The sequence below is a fragment of the Toxorhynchites rutilus genome, chromosome 1 (assembly GCF_029784135.1).
Source record: "Toxorhynchites rutilus septentrionalis strain SRP chromosome 1, ASM2978413v1, whole genome shotgun sequence".
Lineage (NCBI taxonomy): Eukaryota > Metazoa > Arthropoda > Insecta > Diptera > Culicidae > Toxorhynchites > Toxorhynchites rutilus.
Window position 1 is genome coordinate 160,868,858 of NC_073744.1, and position 24,318 is coordinate 160,893,175.

Here is a 24,318-nt window from a genome sequence, read left to right on the forward strand (position 1 = left end):
TGGGTTCTTCCGGAGGGCCTGCTTCATAATCGCCCAATATTTCTCTATTGGGCGAAGCTCCGGCGCGTTGGGCGGGTTCATTTCCTTTGGCACGAAGGTGACCCCGTTGGCTTCGTACCACTCCAACACGTCCTTTGAATAGTGGCACGAAGCGAGATCCGGCCAGAAGATGGTCGGGCCCTCGTGCTGCCTCAATAGTGGTAGTAAGCGCTTCTGTAGGCACTCCTTAAGGTAAACCTGCCCGTTTACCGTGCCGGTCATCACGAAGGGGGCGCTCCGCTTTCCGCAAGAGCAGATCGCTTGCCACACCATGTACTTTTTGGCAAACTTGGATAGTTTCTGCTTGCGAATCTCCTCCGTAACGCTGAATTTGTCCTCTGCGGAGAAGAACAACAGGCCCGGCAGCTGACGAAAGTCCGCTTTGACGTAGGTTTCGTCGTCCATTACCAGGCAATGCGGCTTCGTCAGCATTTCGGTGTACAGCTTCCGGGCTCGCGTCTTCCCCACCATGTTTTGCCTTTCGTCGCGGTTAGGAGCCTTCTGAACCTTGTATGTACGCAGGCTCTCCCGCTGCTTGGTCCGCTGGACGAATGAACTTGACAAATTCAGCTTATTGGCGACATCCCGGAACGAACTTCTCGGATCACGTCTAAACTGCTTAACTACGCGCTTGTGATCTTTTTCACTGACGGAGCATCCATTTTTGCCGTTCTTCACCTTCCGGTCGATGATTAGGTTCTCGAAGTATCGTTTTAGTACTCTGCTGACCGTGGATTGGACGATTCCCAGCATCTTACCGATGTCCCGATGTGACAACTCCGGATTCTCGAAATGAGTGCGCAGGATTAATTCACGACACTCTTTTTCGTTCGACGACATTTTTCCAAATTTACGAAAAATTGACAGTGAAGCATGGCCAACGTGATCTATACACTCTTATCTGATTATAAGCGAAAGCTGAAGATATAATTCCTAAAAATTAAATTTCTACAGCGTTTTTTCCGTGATGCAATTTGATATGACACACCCTTTATGTACGTGTGCTTTACTCTTCTTTCACAAACACTATTACCCCATTTTTACACTTGGTTTTACCTATACTACTACAAAGGCTAGCTTTCACCTTCACCTTAATGATGCTCATACATAGTTTTTCTGAATCTAGATTGCATACTATCATTTATTAAAATTTTCGAGATGTTTAATTGAATCAATTGATCTCAAAATAGCGTTCATCGTATCGTTGCTGAGCCGATTTCGAAACCTATTTTTGTTCTGATTATATGAGGAAAAAAATCGCTCGACAGTTGCCGAAGAGTGAGGCATAGTGAGAACGCTACAAACGTTACGAACAAGGCTAACCGTTTATATGGACATAAACAAAAACTTGTTGAAAGTATATTCAAATTTAGTTAGAAATTAAGCCAAAAGCAATTAAAATCTGACCTTTATTCAACTTTCATCGGTAGAAATTTCAAAACCAATCTGAAATTCCACTGAAGTATACAAAATTATCAATTAAAACTAGAAAAAAAATTTGATCTCTAAAAAAAATTTCATTCTAATTTTATATTATTTTATTTTACACTAGCTGACCCGACGAACTTCGTCCTGCCCAAAATAGATTTTTTGATTTGAATACTTTCAAACATCCACGTTCACTTACTAAGTGAACGTTAGTGAGTCCAATCACTGTACTCTTCATTGATTGATTACCCATTGACCTTTTACAATTTCCTTTTACTATAAATTGTCTAGTACTTCTACAAAAATTCGTCCTAATAATATAAAATTATTTTCAGACACAATTCTCGTTCAAGATTCTTCAAGCATTTGGAAATAACATGTTTCTCCGTTGCATGGAATGCATGTTTGACACAAATCGGAACATTCCTTCCTCGGGTTTAAGGCACACCAACACATTTGGCCTTCCATTTTTGTTTATATAGATAGAAGATATAGGAAAGTGTTATTCCGTCTGAAAATCCTTTTACTCTTTCGAACAATAATCAATTTCGTTAGCGCCAACATCAAATGGACTAACAACGCTTAGCTAATTGTAGAACATATGAGAATTCAATTTTCCGATTTTTCCGATTTTTCTCTCCGCTATATTGATCTACAGAAAGAGACGAATACAACAAAATATAGATGACTCAAATTGAACCATTCCTTCCTCGGGTTTTGCGCTTACCAACTCATTTGGCCTTCCATTTTTATTTCTAGAATTATAGATATAAGATATGGAAATGCGTTATTTCGCCTGAAAATCCATTTCCACTTACGAGCAAAGATCAATTTCGATAGCGCAAATATCGCATGGACTAACAACGCTTATTATGATGTAATTTTCGAACATGTGGGAATTCAACTTTCCGAATTTTTCGACCTTCCTTCAGGATTTTCCGAAAATTTTCCGATTTTTCTCTCCACTATATTGATCTACGAGAAGAGATGAATACAACAAAAAACAGGAGGCTAAAATCGGACCATCCCTTCTTCGGGTTTTCCGCTTACCAACAGATTTTGCCTTACATTTTTATTTATATAGATTATTGGCTGAAAATTACCCATATTTCTTAGTAAATTTAAACTCGCCGAGTTCAGGGTGTAGGATTTTAAGCGGCTTGAGTTCCAAAATTTCCTATATTACCTCGTAGTCGTACTCCGACTATATCCAATAGATCTAGGCAATCGATTTTTATCAAGCGCATTACGGAATTTGAAACCCCCATCATCACGGTCAAAACCGTCCGACGCGAATCCTTTTAGACGATCCTTGTAAGGAATTCCGTCCTTATGAAACTGATCAATTGTTGGATTGTAAATACTTTTATGAGCAGCAGCACCAAGCGATACTGCGGCGTAAAAGTCGTCATGTACCTTAATGTTGCTTTGCTCAAATGTAAGAAATTTCACACGCGGAAAAATCTGTACCTATCTGTACTTTTTGACGAAAATCTCTACACTGTACCGTACTGAATCTGTACCAAAAATAACGAAGAAATATGTACCTTTCCAGATAAATCTGTACGGGTGGCAACACTGGCATCGACCCTTAACACCGGCTTGTACAAGTCCACTAACCTCCTGGTTATCGCTGATAGGCGTCAGAATAGAATATAGAAATAAACCACGATTGTTGCCGCATTCCATCTTGTTATTCTTCTTGTAGGTGACGACTTCCTCCATCAACTCTTTCGGTATTTTTTATTCCTCCCAGGTCTTGTTAATATCTCAGTATTCCTCTCCCCAACCAAAGAGCTGCCGGCTTGAAGAATGTAGGTATGTGAAGCTAACCACTGGACACCATACGGGCACCGCATTTATACATCTGCTCTGATGTATTTCGACATAAGGAAGCAGATGAATAAGTAAACCGTTCAAAAGAACATACAACCGAAGACTCAAGTTCAATAAAGTTCAATAAGGGCGATAAAGATATCGTAAGGTATGTTAAATAAAGACAACAAAGACATCGTGAGGCTGGACCATTGAGTTTAGTTGGTCTACCTGTCCAACTTTCAGATTTGCGGGATTTCGGAAACATTAAGCGTCCTTCTCATACCAACATGAAATTCCACTAATTCATTTCAGATACTCGAACAAGTTCCGCAGCCTAACGAATCTCCTAGAAACATTCTCCAATGCAAAGACAATTCCACTAAAAGTCAGCATGACTGCACATATCTCATAACCCACGAGAAGATGCTCGTTACTCAACTGCCTGGGAGAGGACTTCTCATCTTGGGCCCCGAAGAAGTTATAGTCCCCGTATCGATTTATCCACAAGAACATCAGCCCGGACGCTTGAATTTTCAGAATTTGCTCGTCGAATTCTCGTGTCAACATGGATTTCTTCGGGTAGTAGATTGTGATCGTGTAGGTAGAGATAAATTCGGTACAAATATCGACGGCGCCACCTTTCTTCCGATACAGATGGTTGTGGTGAGCTATGTGATCCAATCCTCCCTGTACGACGTCGGGACTTTCCGGGTGGTTGATCATCCACTCCAATCGGTGTATGATGTTGTCCTTCTCCTGGGGAAGATGTCGCACTCTGTAAATACAGTTTGTTTAAAGCGCGAGTAGTTCTTTGTTGCTAGGAAGGTACCTTCGGTAGCGATGCGGAAACGATTCATAATAACGTTCGGCGCTTTCGACCACGTAAAAGTATGCATCAGTTTGATCTATTTCTGCCAGGGTTCGTGACGGTGGAAGGTTGGCGTTCTGTTGCAAATATTTAAACATAGATCCTTGGTACAGTGTCCTCAACACCAAACAGAAATAAATCCACAGGAATAGAAGTGTCCTGGAAAAGTTCCGTGTTGGAAGAACATGCATTCCGACCCCTAGAAATACTTGAATCAGGTTTAGATAGGGTGTTCGAATACCTCTTCCGTAAACGAAATCCCGAACCGAAACAGGCTTGCACTCGATCATCGAAATTACGATCACTGCTCCAACAACCATTGTGGTGATCATCCACCAGATGATTGCGGTGAATGGCCGGAATAGTTTTTCGAATGCAGTTAAGGGGCGTCCTTTGGGAATCGCTAGAACCAAAGCCGTCGTGTAGTGAGCGATTCCCGGCTTCAATATCTCGTTTCTCGCCACAGAGATCCCGAGACAAGAAATCCCGAAATCAACCTCTTCTTCTTGGATCATACGCATCATGCCTGTGCTGTTCTGCTTTAACGCATAACCCCACTGTTCCCCATTTGGAGGTTCATAGATTGTAGCGTCGAAGTTTAGTCTTTCCTTCAAAACATCCAGTAGATCTCCCTCAAAACCACTCATTTTAATCCTCGCACCACTTGAGCGGTCCATGATTGTATAGGGTCTAGTTTCAAATGATCCCACCCTGAACTCGCATCCGTGGAAATTTGATGTTTTATCCGGATAGAATTGCACTACATCCTCAACGTTCGGCATCCGGACCAAGTTCACCGAACGACAGCTTGCCGTCGAATAAGGTACATATGTCCACAGTTTGACGCCATCAACTCCGTCCCCAACCAGTACGACATTGATGATTTCCAGCGTCCACAAATCGTCGAAAATCTTCTTCACGACCGTTTCGTTCACTTCCCCACTGTACACCACCAGGTAACGTCCAGAAAAATCATATTTCTCTACCCTTAGATCGCGATGCAACCGACGAAACGCTTCATAGCTATCCACGAACAACACATTGTGAACCCAGGGCCTCCGTAACATCTCGCGGGAAGCCGCATTGAATCTCACCACAATCAATCCACCCAACCGAACAAGAACATCGTTCATCAAATCCGCCTGCAATTGATCGGCTTCCAGTGAGGTAGCCGCCTGGGAAAGCAATGACGATGCAAATGGATCCTGGAAGGCCTTCAGCAGTATCATGACACTGGCCTCGACCAGCGCCGCAGAATTCTGCCCGTTATCCGCGACTATCGCCGTCGATAGTGCGGGCCAGAAAAGCGCACTTATTGCAAGGTATTGCGCCAGCATTGTTACCAATGCGGTTGGTGGGTTGGTCTTCCTTATAAGGCGTTTCCAGGTTCCGATAAAATCAGTGTGATGAACATGGTGCTCGGGACTAATGGATCGGAACAAAGCAAATAGTAATTCGATTCTTGCGTGCTGGGATTTTAATTGCTAGATGGGGAAATACTTTCTATTTTTGCTCCATTCAGGGGTCATTTAAACCATCAATTAAATCTATCGTAGTTAAATGGATCTGCACGTAACGTTTTAAGTAACACTTTTTTGAGGAGGAGTAAGAGTAATCCACATAAATCTAATGACGAATGTTTACACACATTTCACCCACAAAAACCAGCCCGGCGCAAACCATTCCGACGAGGTACAAACCAAAAGCGCCCGTCAGCATCCGCACTGTCAGTGGTTCCATACGCACCCGCCTCTGATCGTCTCGAATCAGTGTTGCCAGCTTGCGATCGTACTTTTCCCGCTTCCAGTGCTGGACGAATCCATGTGTTACCAGTGGGTAAATCGTCCGATCGAAAGAGTCCACTAGGGGTGAGTCTTTTCGGAAGAAAAAGCTGAGCGAATAGCTGTACAGGCGTTCATCGAACTGATGATAGATAGGCCTTCCCTCGATGAGTGCCTGCTCGTTCAGGTGGTGAACGTACTCTGGATAGCTGACTCGAGCGCCCTTTACACGCCCGTACCGGATCGCCTGTAGCATGTCGGCGTTCTTTTCGGCTGAAACGATCGTGACGCGGCCTTGGCTCTGTAAACGCTCGAATAGATACAGTTCGGATGGTACGGCGTAGATGTGGTAGTGGTTCGCATTGAACTCGTCGTAGTCATGTGGGGCTTGATGTGTTTTGATGTGATGATAGTTATAAAACATGATCTGCTGGTACGCAGTTCGTAGGATAAACGTGGAAAGAACCCAGATCAACAGAAGGAACCGGGCAAAGTTGCGCCTCGGAGATGGATTCACCTGGTTACCCATCGTGGACTGGATGAAGTTCATAAGCGGAGTGTTGTTTCCTTGGCCAAACACAAAACTTTGCACGAAGCGAGGCAGTGTTTTCAACGCTATGATAACTAATGCTCCGATCACGATGACCGAAGCGATACATATCCACAGAGAGAACTGAAATGGAAGCGTCAGCTTCTCGAGGCTTCCGTACTCATCACCGGGGGATATTATCAGAGTAAGTGCCGTTTGGTAGTAGCTGAACGTTCCAGTCATGTACTGTTGGCGCAAGGGATTGTTACCGAAGAATCCCACCGTGAGGTCGACCGAACCATTGAGTAGCAGTTGCATCGCTCCAGTAGCACTTCCGTTTGGATATAAATTACCCCACCGAACAGATGCCGGTAACTCCACAGGAACAACCGTGAAGTTCAGCAAATGCAAGATTGTTTGCAGCAAGGATCCTTCGATACCCATGAAATCGATCACTCTCTGTTGGTTGTCGTAAACCAGTTCCACGAATGGTATCACATTGAAGAGAGCTACCCGAAGCGCCGAACCGTGAAAGTTTTCGAGTTTACGTGGAAAGTGTTGTCTTCGAGTGGTGAAGCCGGTCGCTTCAAATCTATTCCAACAGACAATGCCCTTAACAGCACCTCCTTTCGATCCGTACGGGAAGTATGTATACATTTTCACGACTTCCTCGTAACGGTACAGTATGTTAATATTGTACATCAGATAGTTCGCAGCTATCTTGAGTACAGTTGACATTAGTTCGTAGCAGCCAAGATTTGATGATAGCAGTATTAAGAAATAACCCGTGCAGTCGAACCGGTTTCGTGAGATATGATCTTCAAACATCATCAAGGACCGCCAGGAGTCGAGCAGAATAACACTGTGTCGCTGCTTTGGTCTGTGATCCAACGTTACATCTGCAGCTTTTATGATTACGGGTAGCAAGCCAGCGGTCCGTATTATGATGCTCCCAACTGCGTCGCTACGTTTGTATGTCAAAAATGAACAGAAGTATACAGTATCAACATCCCTTGAAAAACTCTCCTCCAATACTTTCACAGTCGCTTCAATTAATAGGTCGCCGGATGGATCTGACGGCAACTGGATAAGCGTATGGCTCAGCGTAATAGCAGTGAGAATCGTTAGAGCAATCATGTCGAATAACTGTCCCGAACCTACCATGAAATACCCATCTTATCCGTTAGCGAAATGGTGAATGTTCATTTAGCTCGCTCGAACGATAAATGGGGCCATTAATCCCTGCCATAACATTAAATCTGATAGCGGACAGAGAATTTTAACGCACAAATAAAACGCCACCCTCATGTTTAGAATTGCATTTATTACTCATTCCTTCTTGAAGACTACATCCTGCTCAGTATCTCTTGTCACTCATGAAATCTAACATCTCCCGCAGAAATACAACCTTTCCGGACAACAGTTCCAGCACGAACACCCCACAAGCAATCGTCCACATCACGGCGCACGTCTCGAAACATCCCATGAGCTGCCCGATGTTCAGTGGTGTCGGACGTACTTGCGCTGTATCCTTTGGAAAAAAATCATAGTTTCCGTACTGTCTCACCCAGTAACTGATCAATCCGGCCGTTTCGAGGCTTCCTATCACCCGGTTAAACTCCTGGACCAGAAACGACCGTTTTGGGTAGTAAATCACAATCGGAAGGGACGCCAGATAATCTCGAGTACTACGAATGAATCCGATGTGCAGTCGATGTTTATTGTGAAACGCAATGTGATCTCTGGAGACCAAAACGACCCCACCTGGTAGCTTTTTCGATGCTAGGGCATCCAGCGCGCCATTCAAGCTTTCATTTCCGGGTTTGATGGTCCGAACGCGGCCCAATACCCGACTGTTGTTTTGGAAGAATCTCTCCGAAATCTTCAACATGTAAAAATGCAAATCATCCGACCGTTGTATTTCATCCATCGTTTCCAAATGTTTGTGTTTCTTGTTGGCCTGAAGATGTCTGAACAAAGCTCCCTGGTACGCAGTGCGCAGCACAAGGCAATAGCTTATCCAAAGTATCAATAAAGTTCTCGCGAAGTTTCGCGTCGGACTCTTGCCGACACCACCGTTATACAACACACTCAAAACATTGAGGAAGGCCGCATTATTGTTTCTTCCATAGACGAAACGTCGAACGCCCTCGGAGAAAAATTTCAAACACAAAATGGTAACACCAGCTAGACCTATTGTAGCGACGAGACCTATCCACAGTAAAAATCCAAAAGGTTTGAACAGTTTCTCAAACGAATTGTATGGCCGCCCATCGGGTACTGCGAACACGACCCGGGACGTGTAATGTGGCCTTCCGGGTTGAAGAATTTCATTTCGCTCGGCGATCAAACCAAGACAACCAATGCCGAAGTGTGCCGCTCCTTCGTACAGAACTCGCATCAAGCCAGTACTCTCGTTACGGTTGGGAACTCCCCACTGGAGCCCATCGGGAGGAGTGACAATTCGCAAACTGAACCGTAATTTGGTGGAAATGGCGGTGATGAGATCCCCCTCGAAACCACTCACCGAGGTAACGTCTTCCGATGAGGGTAGGAAGCGTATGAAAGGTGACGTCTCGAATGTACCTAGACGGAGCGGACAGTTGTGGAGATCGGTTAGTCGGTGTTTGAATAACTCCGTAGCTACAGTGAGTTCGACTTGCTGCACGCTGGGCGTTCCGCATTTGTTTCTGGCATATGGGGAGTAATTGTACAACCGGGGTTCACCATCGTTGATGGCTATGATGACTGCTCTGGTAATTTTCAGGTCCCACAATATGTTGAACATTGACCAAATTTCTGTTTGGTTAGCCTGGATGAAGACGAGCGTGTAATATCCAAAGAGATCGAAATCATCCGAATCCAATCTTCGACAGGCGCTTTGAAAACTGCTATAATTTTCCAAGAACAATACAGCATAGAACCAAGATTTGTATTCAGAGACACTTTGACTCAATTGGAGCACTCTAGGAGAATTTATTTTGGTGCTTATCCGATGGATGAACTCCGCCTGTGAAGGATCTCCCTCGATGTGTATAAGGAGAGGCACCTGCCTCTGAATGTAGTATCTATCCAAGATAATTGCAATCAATCCAGAAGTTGAATCCACTTTGTCGTTGGCTTGTATAGACTTGAAGGTGCATCCTAACAGCAGTGTGACTAAAATGAGTGACATCTCGAGAATCTCTGGCGATGATTTCCTCGCCTGATATACGCGTACGTATTTATAGGTACCTAAATCGATTTATAATTGGTAATGACTGGCTCAATGAATCAATAATGACCGATATTGTCTTTTACAGCATTTCCGATAGCTTGAAAGGCATTTTAAAAGAGAGACAAAATGAAACAAAGAGACTAAAAGCAAGTCATGTGCTAATTAATGATGATTTTGGATCCTACTGATAACTTCGAATATCCATTCCGAACATTTGGTTATTGATACGGTAAATCGCACTATTTTGAATGAACATTTTTCTTTTTTTTTTGCCACCTCTTTTCCCTACAACGGTTCAAGCTAAACGAGTTATCGTGTTGATGATTACATGAAGGAAATTCTATTATTATTAAATTGAATTAAATCAGTTCAATATACTGTTTTTCAAATTGATTCCAATAAAAAAAATGTCAGTGTTTTGCGGTAATGAAAAAAGACACGTGAAGACCGCTCTCCGCACAACACCTGCCAATGTCGAGTGAAAAAGCAGTCCGTTGCTTTGTCGAAGCCCCTTGTAAGTTTCAAACAATTCCGGCAGATCGCCTGAGATCCGCACACTAGACCGCACAACGTTCATCGTGGTCCAAATCAGTCTTGTTGGCCTTCGAGGAAAACCGTGCTCTTCTATCATTCTCCATAGCTGTCATCGGTCAATGGTGTCATATGCTGCTTTGAAATCGATGAAGATGTGATGTGTAGGGGGTTGAAACCAGTGTTTGGATTTCGATCAAAATCAAATGATACACAATGTGTCATGCAAGTAAACTCTCACGAACATATAACCAAATATGAGAGGATCATTCAGATACTTGTATGAATGTCAGCAATCACTTCTGTAACATTTAGTGATTAAACTAAGAGAGGAACGAAGACTGTTGTTTGCATATTCGAGTTGTATCAAACATGGCACACTATTTTCGAAGCCTGCATACAAGTTTGAACCGCATATATCGTCTCATTTTACTATAGCGAAACCCACTGCACAGACAAGTGTAAAGCAATAAATGATACAAGAAAAATTACGTCATCATTACGTCACCAATTGCGGAGAGCAGCGAATGGGAAAAGAGATAAAACGCGAGAGTTTTTGCTTCTCACTGGAGCGGTGTTGCTAGTAAAACTATGCGGTCTATATGAATATACACATTTCAAGGGATAGCGGCGTTAAAAATGGAAAATATAATCTGACTACCCTTCCCTTAGCCTCTATCGAGCTAAATAATCATATAGTTTGCACTCTCTGAGACTTAAAAATCAGGATCTGCTACATTAGCTGAATATGAATCTTTCGCTTTCCGTTGTCCGTATGATCCTGCTGTTTCATGATGCATGGAGAGGTCGGTATGCATATGTTAGAGGCAAAGAAGAAAATAAGCTTTCTGCACTGAAAGCGTATATGATAGCTTTGCTTGCATGCTGGTGTGCAATGAGGTGCGAGCCGATGCAGAGTTGTCTCGTTCTCTTTTGTGTCGTGATTTGCAGCACATAACAATAATAGAATACCGCTGGGGGAAATGTTTCCTGAAAGATCATATTTGAACGAACGAAAGCGATTTTTTCAATGAGTGGATCATTTGGCAAACACTGGTTGAAACATTCGACACTTCTGGAAGATCTGCGCCAGGGTAACAATCTTGTCCGTCGTCAAGCGTCCGTGCATCAGTCCGGTACGATAACTTCCCACTATACTGCATATCATTAGCGATAGCTCGGCGAAAAAAAATCGGCTTGCAAGTGCATCAAGTTTTTTATAGATTTGGCAGGTAACTTCTTCCTTCCATTACTTCGATAGCCTTTCTGTATTTCAAATCCTAACTAACAACCGGTGCATACATTGTCTAAGTTTTGACGGGCTTGGGAGGCCAAGGGCCACAATCGACCTCGTTTTGATCGATGGTCAGCATTTCTTAGATATCAGGAAGCACTTCGATGAACACCTGAACTGCGCACAGATAGGATACCAAGACGGTGTTGAAGAGGAGTCCAGTACATCAAACAACGACAACGTACCACCTCCTATGATGAGTGAAGTAAGGGAGATAATTAATCAGCTAAAAAAACACGAAGTAGCTGGTAGGGATGATCTTGCAGCGGAGCTCTGCAAGAGAGGTCCGGAAAAACATACACAATTTATGCGCCGGTTTATAGTCAGGATCTGAGACACATAACAGCAACCGGATATCATCAGCAATATATGAAAATTATGCAGTATATGGTAGTCACCAATACCAATACACTAGAATATAAATCGAATCATTGTTTGTTTACAATGACACAGAGTAGCAAGATCATCACCTGGTCTTATAGTAGTTGGACTAAGTATACGGACGGAACATCGCACAAAACAGAATTGAATAAAATTAGAAATGGAAAGGAAGGGGAAAAGAATAGAAGAATGGTATAGGGCGCTTGCAGCGGTGCATATGTATTAGTGATCTGTTGGGCAGGCAAAAGAGATCGCTGCATAGGATTTGTATGAATCGACAATATTGAGCTTTCTTCAAATAATTATTTTAGCGAAATAGTTATAGGAATTACGCGCTACACTATATTAATAACATGCGAATATATGTCTCTTTACATCGAAATATTCACTTTAAGCGTCACGGAGAAAAATATTAATTTCTGGGTATGATCCATATCAATGGAAGCAGATTGATTATTCGAAAAGTTTCACAGGAACAATGCAAATTGTACATTGCGATTGTATAGCCGGATTAGGTGAAGTGTGCTCTCATTTAGACTTTGTGCTTTTTGTCCTGAAATGCTGGCCTCGTGAAGAAGTAAACTATAATGAATATTCGTGTGCAGATATCCTTAATCGGTGGTTAGTTCCGCCAAAAAAGCAGATGATTACGTTGAAAATAAGAACATATTCAGCCAGAAAGATCAACCAGCCCTCAGATATGATTTCCGGGTATCTGAATGCTCTGCGTTTCTGAAGTGAAATATGGTTATACTAAAATTGATCGGAAACGAAGAAAATCCATCAATTCCACTAATTCATGGAAAATACAAGGAAGCATTCGAACGAGAGCTCGAGCCTCTGTGTCTTGAATCTAGGTCCGAACATGCTGATAATCCTTTACTGTTATTTTGACGTAGGACTACGTCTAACCGGAAGATATAGGGGGTGAAATGGAAATCTAGGCACTGAACAAGTAGGAAAAAATGCAAGATTTGGAACGCTTATAACTCGAGCATTTCTCAATAGATCGCAAAGGTTTTTGCATCAATTGATAGGAAATATATCTACGCATCTATCATAACGAATAACATTTCATTTTTCTTGAGATAAATAATTGAATAATTGTGAAATATCAAGCATTGTCCAATTGCACTATGTGTTCATTTTTGATTGGTCCATTTTGTGCTCCTCAAATCGTACCGACCAATACGGGCAACCAGAGCAGCAGCGAAATAGAATGAAGCACGATTGGAAAGGAAAAAGAAAAAAATGAACGAAACATTGGTCGCAGTCTCACACATGCGTAATTCTCGAGCCAGCCAGTCAGCTTAAAAATCCCCTCTCCGCTGCCGTAACGATCATTCTCATCCGAACCGTACACCACATCGTTTCGCATCACCTCACAACAACAAACCAACACAAGCAGCCATGGTTGGATATGGCAAAGGAGGAAAAGTGAAGGGAAAGGCAAAATCCCGCTCGAACCTTGATCTGGAGTTCCCGCTCGTGTTGATCTGGAGTTCCCCGCAAGGGTAGCTAGGTCGAGCGCGTTAGTACCAGTGTACCAGTCCACCTAGCCGGCGTTATATAGCTTCGGCCGCCGAAGTGATCGAGTTAGCTGGCAAAGCTGCTTGCGACGATAAGAAAACCTGCATTCGGAACAGAACACATTCGGTTCGGCGGACATCAAGACAACAGGCAGTTGCAGGGAGTGGCGAGTGGCAAACACAATCGCAAAACGGCATCAGGTAGCAGAAGAAAAAAGTTTGTTCTTTATACAAACTGCTTTGGTGGCAAATCCAGAACAAGCCGGCTTCGAGGGCGTTCGAAATGGTTTTTTTCAAAACCACGAGTACTAAGTTTTCTAAATTGGAACCATTCCATAAAACAAGGCGCTTTTCAGGGCCATTAAACCTTCCAAAAAAGAGTTTAGGAAATAAAGCTCAATGCTTTCTAAAACATTATCCAAAATAATAATAAAACACAAATTGATGTTTTCATAATTTGTTTGCCAGGATTTGATAAGTATGTGAATTTGGCAGTTGTTCTGAGCTTATTGATAGCTGGGGACTTGCCTGATTATTAAATTTTCACCAATTCTTAAATTGTTTCCAGATTTAAAGTACAGTAATCTACAATTAGTTCGACATTTAGCTAATTGGACGGACATGTAATGCGACTTATTTAGTTGGACATTTTTGTAAACATAGAGATCCAAATTATGACCCCACATTGAAAGTCGACACTGTACCACTGTCATCGCAAATGTTCAATTACAGGTTAAAATTAACTCCAATCCGGCACTGAGTGGTGGTAATGCGACGTGCCATTGAATGTAATTTACTGTAAAATATGTCACAAGCTGGATAGGAAGAAATTTTCCAACTGTGAAAGCTGTGGCGAGTGGCAAATGCAATCGCTAAACAGAAAGGTTTAGCCGAACAAGATGGGGATATCGAGTGATAACAAAACAATAAACTCTTTAGACTTTTTGTGATCCTGAAAAGGACCTTTTTTAGCCTGTATGTGAATCCAACGAGCGAACAAATCGTAATGAATGTATTTTTTTGCCATCGCTCCCTTTTAACGCTCATTCGTTCGTCTCGTTGGACTCGCCCCTTTGGCTGAGTCTGCCGATTTGTCTCTATCCTGTGAGTGTGTACCGCTAGAGTATAAAACACGCGGACCCCAAAAAAATATCTTATTTTCTTTCAAACCGTAAACCCGTGTGGTTGTACGGCATCGGCATCGTGTACTCAACAAAGGAGGAAAAGAGAAGGGAAAGGCAAAATCCCGCTCGAACCGTGGTGGTCTGCAATTTCCCGTAGGTGTATCCGCCAATTGCACCGGAAAAGGTTGCTAGGTCGAGCGCGTTAGTACCAGTGTACCAGTCCACCTAGCCGGCGTTATATAGTTTCGGCCGCCGGAGTGATCGAGTTAGCTGGCAAAGCTGCTCGCGACGATAAGAAAACCTGCATTCGGAACAGAACACATTCGGTTCGGCGGACATCAAGACAACAGGCAGTTGCAGCGAATGGCGAGTGGCAAACGCAATCGCAAAACGGCATCAGGTAGCAGAAGAAAAAAGTTTGTTCTTTATACAAACTGCTTTGGCGGCAAATCCAGAACAAGGCGGCATCGAGGGCGTTCGAAATGGTTTTTTTCAAAACCACGAGTACTAAGTTTTCTAAATTGGAACCATTCCATAAAACAAGGCGCTTTTCAGGGCCATTAAACCTTCCAAAAAAGAGTTTAGGAAATAAAGTTCAATGCTTTCTAAAACATTATTCAAAATAATAATAAAACACAAATTGAAAATTGTGAATTTGGCAGTTGTTCTGAGCTTATTGATAGCTGGGGACTTGCCTGATTATTAAATTTTCACCAATTCTTAAATTGTTTCCAGATTTAAAGTACAGTAATCTACAATTAGTTCGACATTTAGCTAATTGGACGGACATGTAATGCGACTTATTTAGTTGGACATTTTTGTAAACATAGAGATCCAAATTATGACCCCACATTGAAAGTCGACACTGTACCACTGTCATCGCAAATGTTCAATTACAGGTTAAAATTACCTCCAATCCGGCACTGAGTGGTGGTAATGCGACGTGCCATTGAATGTAATTTACTGTAAAATATGTCACAAGCTGGATGGGAAGAAATTTTCCAACTGTGAAAGCTGTGGCGAGTGACAACAAATCGCTAAACAGGAAGGTTTAGCCGAACAAGATGGGAATATCGAGTGATAACAAAAACACAACACCAAAGGTTCTTTTCAGAACCATCAACATATTCATAAAGAGTAAACAGTAAACTAATCCATTTTTCAGGTAGATAGGTAGGTATTCACGTAGGTGAAGAAAATAAAACAATATATTTAAAATATATATTTAACAAAAGCTGTCCCCTTTGTATAGTCCTACGTCACTCCGGTTATGTCCCCGACATTACCCACCCGTCTTTTTTCCGATTCAAATCTAGTGGGAAAGTCGCTCATTGAACATCGCGAAATAGGTGCTCGTAAGTTAAGCAATATGCGTCACACTAAAGCTCTTGTTCGGTAAATAGCTTGCCTAACTGTTTCACAAAGTTCATGTTCGTTCTATGAAATATTTCGCGCTAATAGAAAGATCGCAACTATATTTAAATCATTTACAAGAACGTCGAATGATAATGAATCTGCTTCCGCTGCATATAAACTACGAATGTAAACAAATAATGTTTGCCCAATAGATGCTGTGCATGTATTTGTAGCAAGAGCCCTATTAGGTTTACGCCTTGCCTGGGCAAGCGCGACGTAAGCATTAGAACTAGAGATGGGCAAATCGTTCACGAACGGTACGAAAGAACTAGTTCATAAAAAAAAGTGCCAAATGAGCCTCAATAAAAATATGTATTTCGGATAAAAAAAAAATCAAAAAGAGTGAACGAACGGTCGTTCTTTTTCAAAGAACGGTAGTTCTCCCCACGAACTGATTCCGAAAGAACGGTTTGCGAGTGAACTGTTTGAGAGCGAACTGATTGAGAGTGAACTGTTTGTGAACGAACTATTTGCGAGTGAACTTTATGGGAAAGAACTGTTTGAGAACAAAATGTTTGTGGGCGAACCGTTTGCGAACGAACGATTATAGCTGAACTGATTTACGCTGGACGGAATGGATAAACGAGAACGCTTGTAAGAAGGTTTGTTTTGTTGATGTATACTCGATTTTGGATCAAATATTAAATTAGATTTTCGTAGAATACCTATCGAGAAATGCAATATGTCAGAACTTTCTCTCCCTCTCGCTCAGACAAACATCCCCTCTTCCGTTTTCCACCATTCTGTCTTTATATACCGTCCCTCTAATCCGTTCACTGTCCAAACAGTTGCACCTTGTATCGTAAAATCGTCTTGCATCTGTCTATGTGCACCCGTGGCCGAGTGGTTAGCGTCATAACTAACATGCCGGGTGTTCGGGTTCGATTCCCGTTCTGGTCGGGGGAATTTTTCGTCAAAGAAATTTCCTCCGACTTGCACTGTGATCACGCGTATTCTAGAGCTTGCCACTCAGAATGCATTCAAGGCGTGTTATTTGGCATAGAAATCTTAACTAAGTACTAATAAAAATGACGCAAGTAATACTACGTTGAGACGGCGAAGTTCCTCTAGGAACGTTAGTGCCATTGAAGAAGAAGAAGATCTGTCTATAAAAATATAATAATGGCAGATAGTGAAGCCGTGGAAAGCCGCTGAAAGTGTTTCACATCAAGCTCCCGCTGCGGCTCATCATTCTAAAATACGCGCGGGAGAGCTGTGTCTAGTCTAAGGTTGATGTCACATTAGGCGGATTCGCCGCCGCGGATTCCGCGAGTAAAACCACAGCGGAGGATCTACAGTGTATTGTGAATGAGCCATGTCACACAGAGCGGGGCGGTTTTGAAAGCGAATTTATATCGAGAAAAAAACCGTCGCGATATCCGCGGCGGCGAATCCGCCTAATGTGACATCAGCCTAATACTTCATGACGTGCGGTTGGATATGAGTTTGTGGGATGGAGTAATTGCATTTCCCTGAGCGTGAAATGGGAAGAAAAATTTTTGGGAAAAAGAGATAATGGGTCACGATCGTGGCCACGATCCACTGCCTCATCGCATGCTACAGGATTCCTCACGACGGCGGGATCAATTTTGTAGAGCTCCAATACCCGAACGAGAAACAAGTGAGTTATGAATTCATAACATTCCTTTAGCCCATATAGACCTTGCTGAAGTTCCGCTGGTTCGCTTGTCCGACTATGGATGCTTCGATGATGGTCTGGTCTTTGCAGCCATGCTTATTTTTCTTGCATCCTTTCTGCTCTTCCGCGAAGATGTTGTAGCGTTCGAAGTGAGCCAAAACTTTGACGGTCATGATATTGCTTAGTATTTTGTACAAATTTGAAGGAAGGTTACGTGGTCACGTAGTTGCAGCGGAGGAACGTGCTCATTCATGATCGTTACTACACTTATCAGCCTGCGGGAATTCTGTGATTTCGGGATCCCGAAGCGCGACAAAGAATCTGTGTCACAAAACTGTGCCTCATCGCCTCATCGTTATGAAAGGCCAGATCTTCTGGTTTAGAGGCCTCTTGTCTTGTGGCCTCCACTGGTGCTAATGATTCGTGAACTCCACTTGCGAATGAAATTTTCAGCCACACGGAACTTCATCTCGGCACATCTCTTGCTCTGTTATTCCCGAAGCTCAGGTCTCTCTGCGCGCGCTGCTTGATTTCGTCGGTTTCCGTTTGGGAGAGCATACTGACGAACTCTGGATACACTTCCTCCAACATTGTGAGTATTCGAGGGCGATCGTTCATGTCCGTTTCCGATGCAGTTCTGATGAAATACGCGCGGATCATTTTGTTCATTTCGTGTGTGCACATGATCCGTCTAGTGATACCCACAAGCAGGGCCCGAAATCTTCGAAGGTGAAAAATGAAGACCGACTCTACTCCCAGTAGCTTCGCTTCGACTAGAACTGCTTCGGCAGTCGCCGCCAACAAAAAATGACTTGACTATAAAATGAATTGACTAGCGCTGACTAGCGAGGATGACTGGTGAACTAGTCCAGTCAGTGGTTATTTTAACTGATTCGACTAATGAATACAAATCTGCCTCTTCATTCAACTGACTTCAATCCACATTTCCATTTCCCCCTGATTACAAATTTTGTACCCGCGTACGCACGTCCATATAAAGAGGAACGAAAACTTGATTCCTGATGCAAAAAAGTAGTTACCCCATCAATGGACGGTTTTTTTTACCCATCGTGAACTCAAACCAACGAACTTAGACATTTATCAAGTATGCTATGAAGGTCCTCGCATTATTAATAAAGGGCGAACACGAAATTATTGCGAAACCGAAAATGTCATGCCAATTTTCTTATAATGTTTAGAATCAAACCAAAATTTTAGGGTAGTTTTATACATATATTTACTTCAAAAATCAAAAGAAAAGTTAATCGATGGAGCCTTAAGTGTAAAATTGAACGCATTTTCGCTTGATGCCCTCCATCAAAGTCTTTACAGTGTCATCCGGTACCCGTTTCTCAGTTTTTTTTCCATTTTCATGTCCTTCTCATCTTTGACTGTCTTCTTGCTCTTCCGAAGTTCCCGCTTCATTATTGCCCAGTGCTGCTCCACCGAGCGAAGCTCCGGACAGTTTGGCGGATTCATGTCCTTTGAAACAAAATGGACATAATTGGCCTCATACCACTCCAGGACACTTTTATAATAGTGGTATGATGCCAAATCTCGCCATTTACTGTGCCCTTTGTCACGAAAGGCTCACTCCTCAGTCCGCAAGAGCAGATGGCCTGCCAAACGAGATATTTGGAGGCGAACTTCGACATTTTCTTTTTCTTAAATTTGTCGTCCACATCGAACTTGCTCTTGCCGGTGAAAAACTCCAACCCCGGAATTTGCTTAAAATCGGCTTTTATATACGTTTCGTCGTCCATCACACAGCAGCCATATTTTGTCAGCATCTTCTCGTAGAGCTTCCGTGCCCGAGTTTTAGCCGTCGATTGTTGCCGCTCATCGCGGTTTGGGAAGTTCTGTACCTTGTATGTATGTAGTCCAGCTCTCTTCTTTGCATTCTGGACGTAGCTCTGCGACATGCCGATCTTTTTAGTCAAATCACGGCTTGAGACGTTGGGATTTGCTTTAATCATCCGCTTCATTTTTCCCTCCGTCTTTTTGTTCTTCGGTTCCGGGTTTCTTCCAGCTCCTTTGCCGTGGTCCAACGTCAACCGCTCCTGGAACCGCTTCAACACTCTGGAGACGGTTGAATGGTGAATGTTCAACATTTTTCCCAACTGCCGGTGCGACAGGTCAGGAAATTCCAGGTGTTTGGAAAGAATTTGTTCTCTCGACTCGCGTTGGTTCACCTCCATTTTCGTTGAATCGAAAAACACGACTTCGATTTTGACAGCATGTAGACAATACACATAAATGAGAAAGTGTTCAAAATTTGGTTGATTTTTACTCAATGGTAAAAAAGTTATGCTCTGTTGAATGTGTCGCAATAATTTCGTGTTCGCCCTTTATTACTTAGTATTAGGCGTGCAAAATAGCGCACACACACTGCACCCTATTTTATACGTGTGAGTAGTTTTCGTGTACGCTACAAAGAAATCTAGCTCACCTGTAGCGTTTGTCAAACCACGGTGAACTCAAACATCGATGCATGCAAACGTGCATGGGAGAGAGAGGAACAAATTCGTTTTGGGGAAGTCCCTTCAAAATGCAATGAGGACAATTTGACTGGGAAGAATGGAATGATATAGTCGAGTCGGTAGAGGTAGATAGCGACTAAACGCCCGACTGACTGTTCAGTCGTTTTGGCGGAGAAACTGCGTGAAGAGCCAAAAGTCATTTACCGACTGACTATGGATATAGCCGACTATCCTCAGTTGACTATGACTATGCCGAGCCCTGCCCACAAGTGTGGACGACTGTCGTCTGACAGTCACAACACGTCACAACATTCCAGCTCCATTTTCTAGGTTTCTTCTTTGCACGGCATACAACGAGATTGTTGAGATTTTTTAGAGTCCGATCCTGCCAGCAGGACATTTTCGCGGCGTCGCCTCGCAGTGTAAACAAATATTTTCGCTTTTTTGCTTCATTCATTTTCATTCTTTTTCACTTCATTCGAGCAGTCGAGCAGTGAGATTAAGTTTTTACTACGTTTGGTATGAATAAAAGTAATAACTAAGTGTTTACTTTTCGAAAATGGATGTTTAGCTGATTTCGTATGAATAAAACACATTCATCAAGTTTTTACTTCGTAATTATCAAGTATGCTCATGAACATTCTTTGGATCTGAAAACACTTTCATTCGTTTCGATGTCATATCCGATTTATGTTTAATGCTGCTATCTTGCGCTTGAAGTTAAACAAGTTAACAATCCGCATTGATGGCATTGAGCTTCGTTTACTAGTTTAGGAGAGCGTAAAAAATTTGATTTATTTTCAGGCGGAAGGAATACGTTTTGAAAATTTAAATTATGAATGAAAAATAACCTTTCCGTACCAAATTAGCATACCGTTTAAATGAAAAACACTTTTGTTTGCAGGTGGTGAAAAAATCTTGTACGAAAATTGTTTTTGAAGACAACTTTATATTATAATAAAAAGTTTCAGTAATAATGTTGAAATGTATAGATAAAGGGTTAAATAAAAGACGGAAAAAAGTGTTTTTAAGTGATTAAATAACATGATGTGAAAATTTTCATTCAAATTTTAACATTTGAAAATTGGCTCCGTGTCTTCTAATCTGATAGGTATTACACTAACGAGATAGGGACCCAAACTATGGTCCCTAATTGAAAGTCGCCACCAGACGTCGACACTATTCTTGTGTCATCGCAAATACACGCTTTGTCAAAAAAAACGTTTTGAAACGAAGCCTAAACAATCAGTTGACAGATGTTTGACAAAGTAAAAACTATGTTCGAATTCGAACATGCGTTAAAATGAAATTAGTAAAGTAAACTTTTATTCAAACGGATTCAAGTAAATACTAGGAAAGTTTATTTTACTTGGAAACGGGCAGAATAAGTAAATACTTTTTGACGTACAACTACGTCTTTCGTTAAGGGTGCCAAATCAGAAAACAGGTCACGTTTTTATGAAATAAAGTTAACGTTAATACCTATTTTTGCCGTGAACGGATTCTGGCGATTTACATACCAATCGAATCGGAAATTCCCTAAGATTTGTTTGATATGCTATACATAACAATCCCATAGTCTGTAAATGGTTTAAATTGATGAAAATTGGAAGCACTCCCTTTTCCTCATACATTTGTTCTATCCATTTGTGTGCTTTCCTGAACAGAGCTGTCAATAACGAGCAACTTGCTGCAACTTGGAGGAGTAATATGAGGAAATAGTAGAGTTTTCCAAGGGCCTTTTTGAAGGCTAGAGATGAATGAACTGAAGAAGTTTGAAGCCCCTTTAATTCAACAAGGAAAGGAAGGAAAGGCAAACTTTCAGTATCGTTCTAGATACGAAACAATGAACATCGCTTGTTCTTCCTTGTTTTGCGCCATCACATGTATTCGTTTCGGACTGAGCTGTGGACGCGATCAAATTACTCACTCGCTGATATATCTGGTATTGCAGTCATTGCATCAAACTGAAACAGATTGCATTAATGTTTTGAGCTACACTTTGTGCGGGGAATCATCAAACTAGGCTATCGTCAGCTCACTAAGAAAATAAATGTTCTGGAATTTTGTCAATGATTTGGTGTCGCATGACGGTAGGAAAACTCTGTCCACAAAGGATGACGGCTAAGCTAATCTAGACTGGCAATATTAACAGAAAGGGCTTCTGTTGAGAAAAGCGCAAAACAGAGATAAGTGTGTGTATATTTATTTTCTTCAAACCATCGATATATGGATATTTGTGTGCGTACGTGCGTGCTTCATAACCTGTACGTAAAAATAGTGCATCTTCGCTACGCTGAAACCCCATTTGTAATGATAAATATAAACAAGGAGGGGAGATAGCGGGAGAGAATTATTTACGCTAGAGTATTAGTAATAAATCTCTGCTGAGGCAAATATTCAGTCTTTTTTCCAAGCAGTTAACATTATTTGTTTTCTGTCATCATAAAGGCTTCGTTGGTACCTTTGACATTGCATCAACGCATTGCAGGTGTTAACGCTATGGTGAAGCAGGTGTTAAGGTTGTGCACCAAAAAACTATTTGGGGAATACCAAGTTATACAATAAGTTATAATAAGTGTAGATAGAGTCTATGTCGTTCATTTAGTCACCAAGAAAGTAAATGTCGTCCTGGAATTTTGTATGTGATTTGGTTTCGCTTGCCAGTAGCAACACTTTCTCCACTAAGGATGACAGCTACACTTATCTCGAGCATGTACTGTTCTGCGAGCACAAGGATGAATCAATCAAACAATTATCGTCAAATGATTCTACAACAAAAAAAACATTTCAGGGCGACCAAACTGGTAGAATGGTTATTTCAAAATTTTCGTAGCATCATAAAATAATATCCGCAGTTATAAACAAGCGACTTGAATTAAACTTCAGCGTGGTTCTACGTCAACAATGCGATCGTGTCTTGAACACAACCTCCTATAATTTCATATATTCATACGACCTAATGTCTTAATTATTTCGTCGTTTTATGTTTTTTTGAAAAAAATGTTTGAAAATTGCCGAATGGAAAGGTGCCCATCAAGTGGTTCACAATTGAAGCTTGGAACATTTAGAATCCCGAATCACAAAACCAGTTTTATCTCGGGGTTGGTTGAAGATACAAAAAATGTTTTTATATCAAAATGCATATTGTTCTTTTCAGATACAAAATTAAAAAAAATCCGTTACAGTTTTCATGAATTTTTGTACTTTTCTTTGAATACTCCCCATGGAAGTTTCAACTCTTTGTTGGTCAACTCAGCGGCCATTATATTCCACGATCTCCTCATTTCTACAAGTCGAGTCACTTTGGCGCCATTCTTCAATTTCCGCTTGACAATTGTCCAATATTTTCCGATTTTGAATTGAGGTTGAGGCCAATTAGGAAGACTGAAGTCTTTTTGAATACAATCGACCCGATTGTCACGGCTCCTCTCGCCTGTAGTTCTAGCTTGCCAAATCTGAAAAAAAAACATCATCGAACCTTTGTGATCCTCAATAAAAGGAAGGAGACGTTTCTGCAGGCAATCGTCCCTACACATTTTCGGGCCCATTGTCTCGTTTATGTCGATAGCTTTGATTTTCTGTCCACAGCTGCAAATTCCTTGCCAAATCAAATGTCTCGTAGTCAAAGAGAACCGAGATTGCCTCAGTTATTTTCCATACTTTCAACCTCAACTTCCGATCGCATATTTCACTACGACGCGTCCTCTGATCCATCCGAATAACAGTTGTACGCTCTCGGGAACCTTTCAGCACATCATACACGATAGACTTTCAGCGACCTCCCGATTTTAATATCTGGCCGGATTTTTTATGTGGGTGTCCAAAATCAAATTTCTTCCGGCTTTCATCCTGCATAACTGTTTCAAAACAAAACCGATCAACGTGATTTTTTTTTCCAAATAATTTGCTGTCAAAAGATTTCAGATACGCTTACTACGACCGCAACTATAGAATGAACAGCGTTTCCGAATTCTGAATGTTTCAAGCTTTACTTTGCTGGACTGGTTCCCTAACTTGAACCAAGTGTAAAATGCAGATGAACAAATGTACTCTCACGCAGTTCGCTTCCAAACCATTCCGTCGAAACATTATAATTTCCACGCTACTGCATTGGTTTTACACAACTGATTTGCTCCAATCAGTGTCAACTAAATTCAGTTTCATTTTCTTCAGCCTTGGCTTGGTAATTGACAGCTCTACTAAACATGCTAAACATTGTTACAAAGCAGCACGTCCCAGTC

The 24,318-nt window shown here is 41.8% G+C and overlaps 2 protein-coding genes across 2 annotated transcripts; both read right to left on the reverse strand.

Annotated features, from left to right (window-relative positions):
* Positions 1–3,588: 3,588 nt before the first annotated feature.
* Positions 3,589–5,490, reverse strand: LOC129761543 (uncharacterized). Its single transcript, XM_055759268.1, has 2 exons — positions 4,115–5,490; positions 3,589–4,060 (listed from the first exon to the last, which is right to left on the reverse strand). The coding sequence occupies exons 1-2, from the start codon at positions 5,488–5,490 to the stop codon at positions 3,589–3,591; spliced, it is 1,848 nt and encodes a 615-aa protein (XP_055615243.1).
* Positions 5,491–5,779: 289 nt separating this feature from the next.
* Positions 5,780–17,767, reverse strand: LOC129761544 (uncharacterized). Its single transcript, XM_055759269.1, has 3 exons — positions 17,618–17,767; positions 7,838–9,668; positions 5,780–7,620 (listed from the first exon to the last, which is right to left on the reverse strand). Exons 1-3 carry the CDS (start codon positions 17,765–17,767, stop codon positions 5,780–5,782), a joined length of 3,822 nt encoding a protein of 1,273 aa, XP_055615244.1.
* Between the last annotated feature and the right edge of the window lie 6,551 nt (positions 17,768–24,318).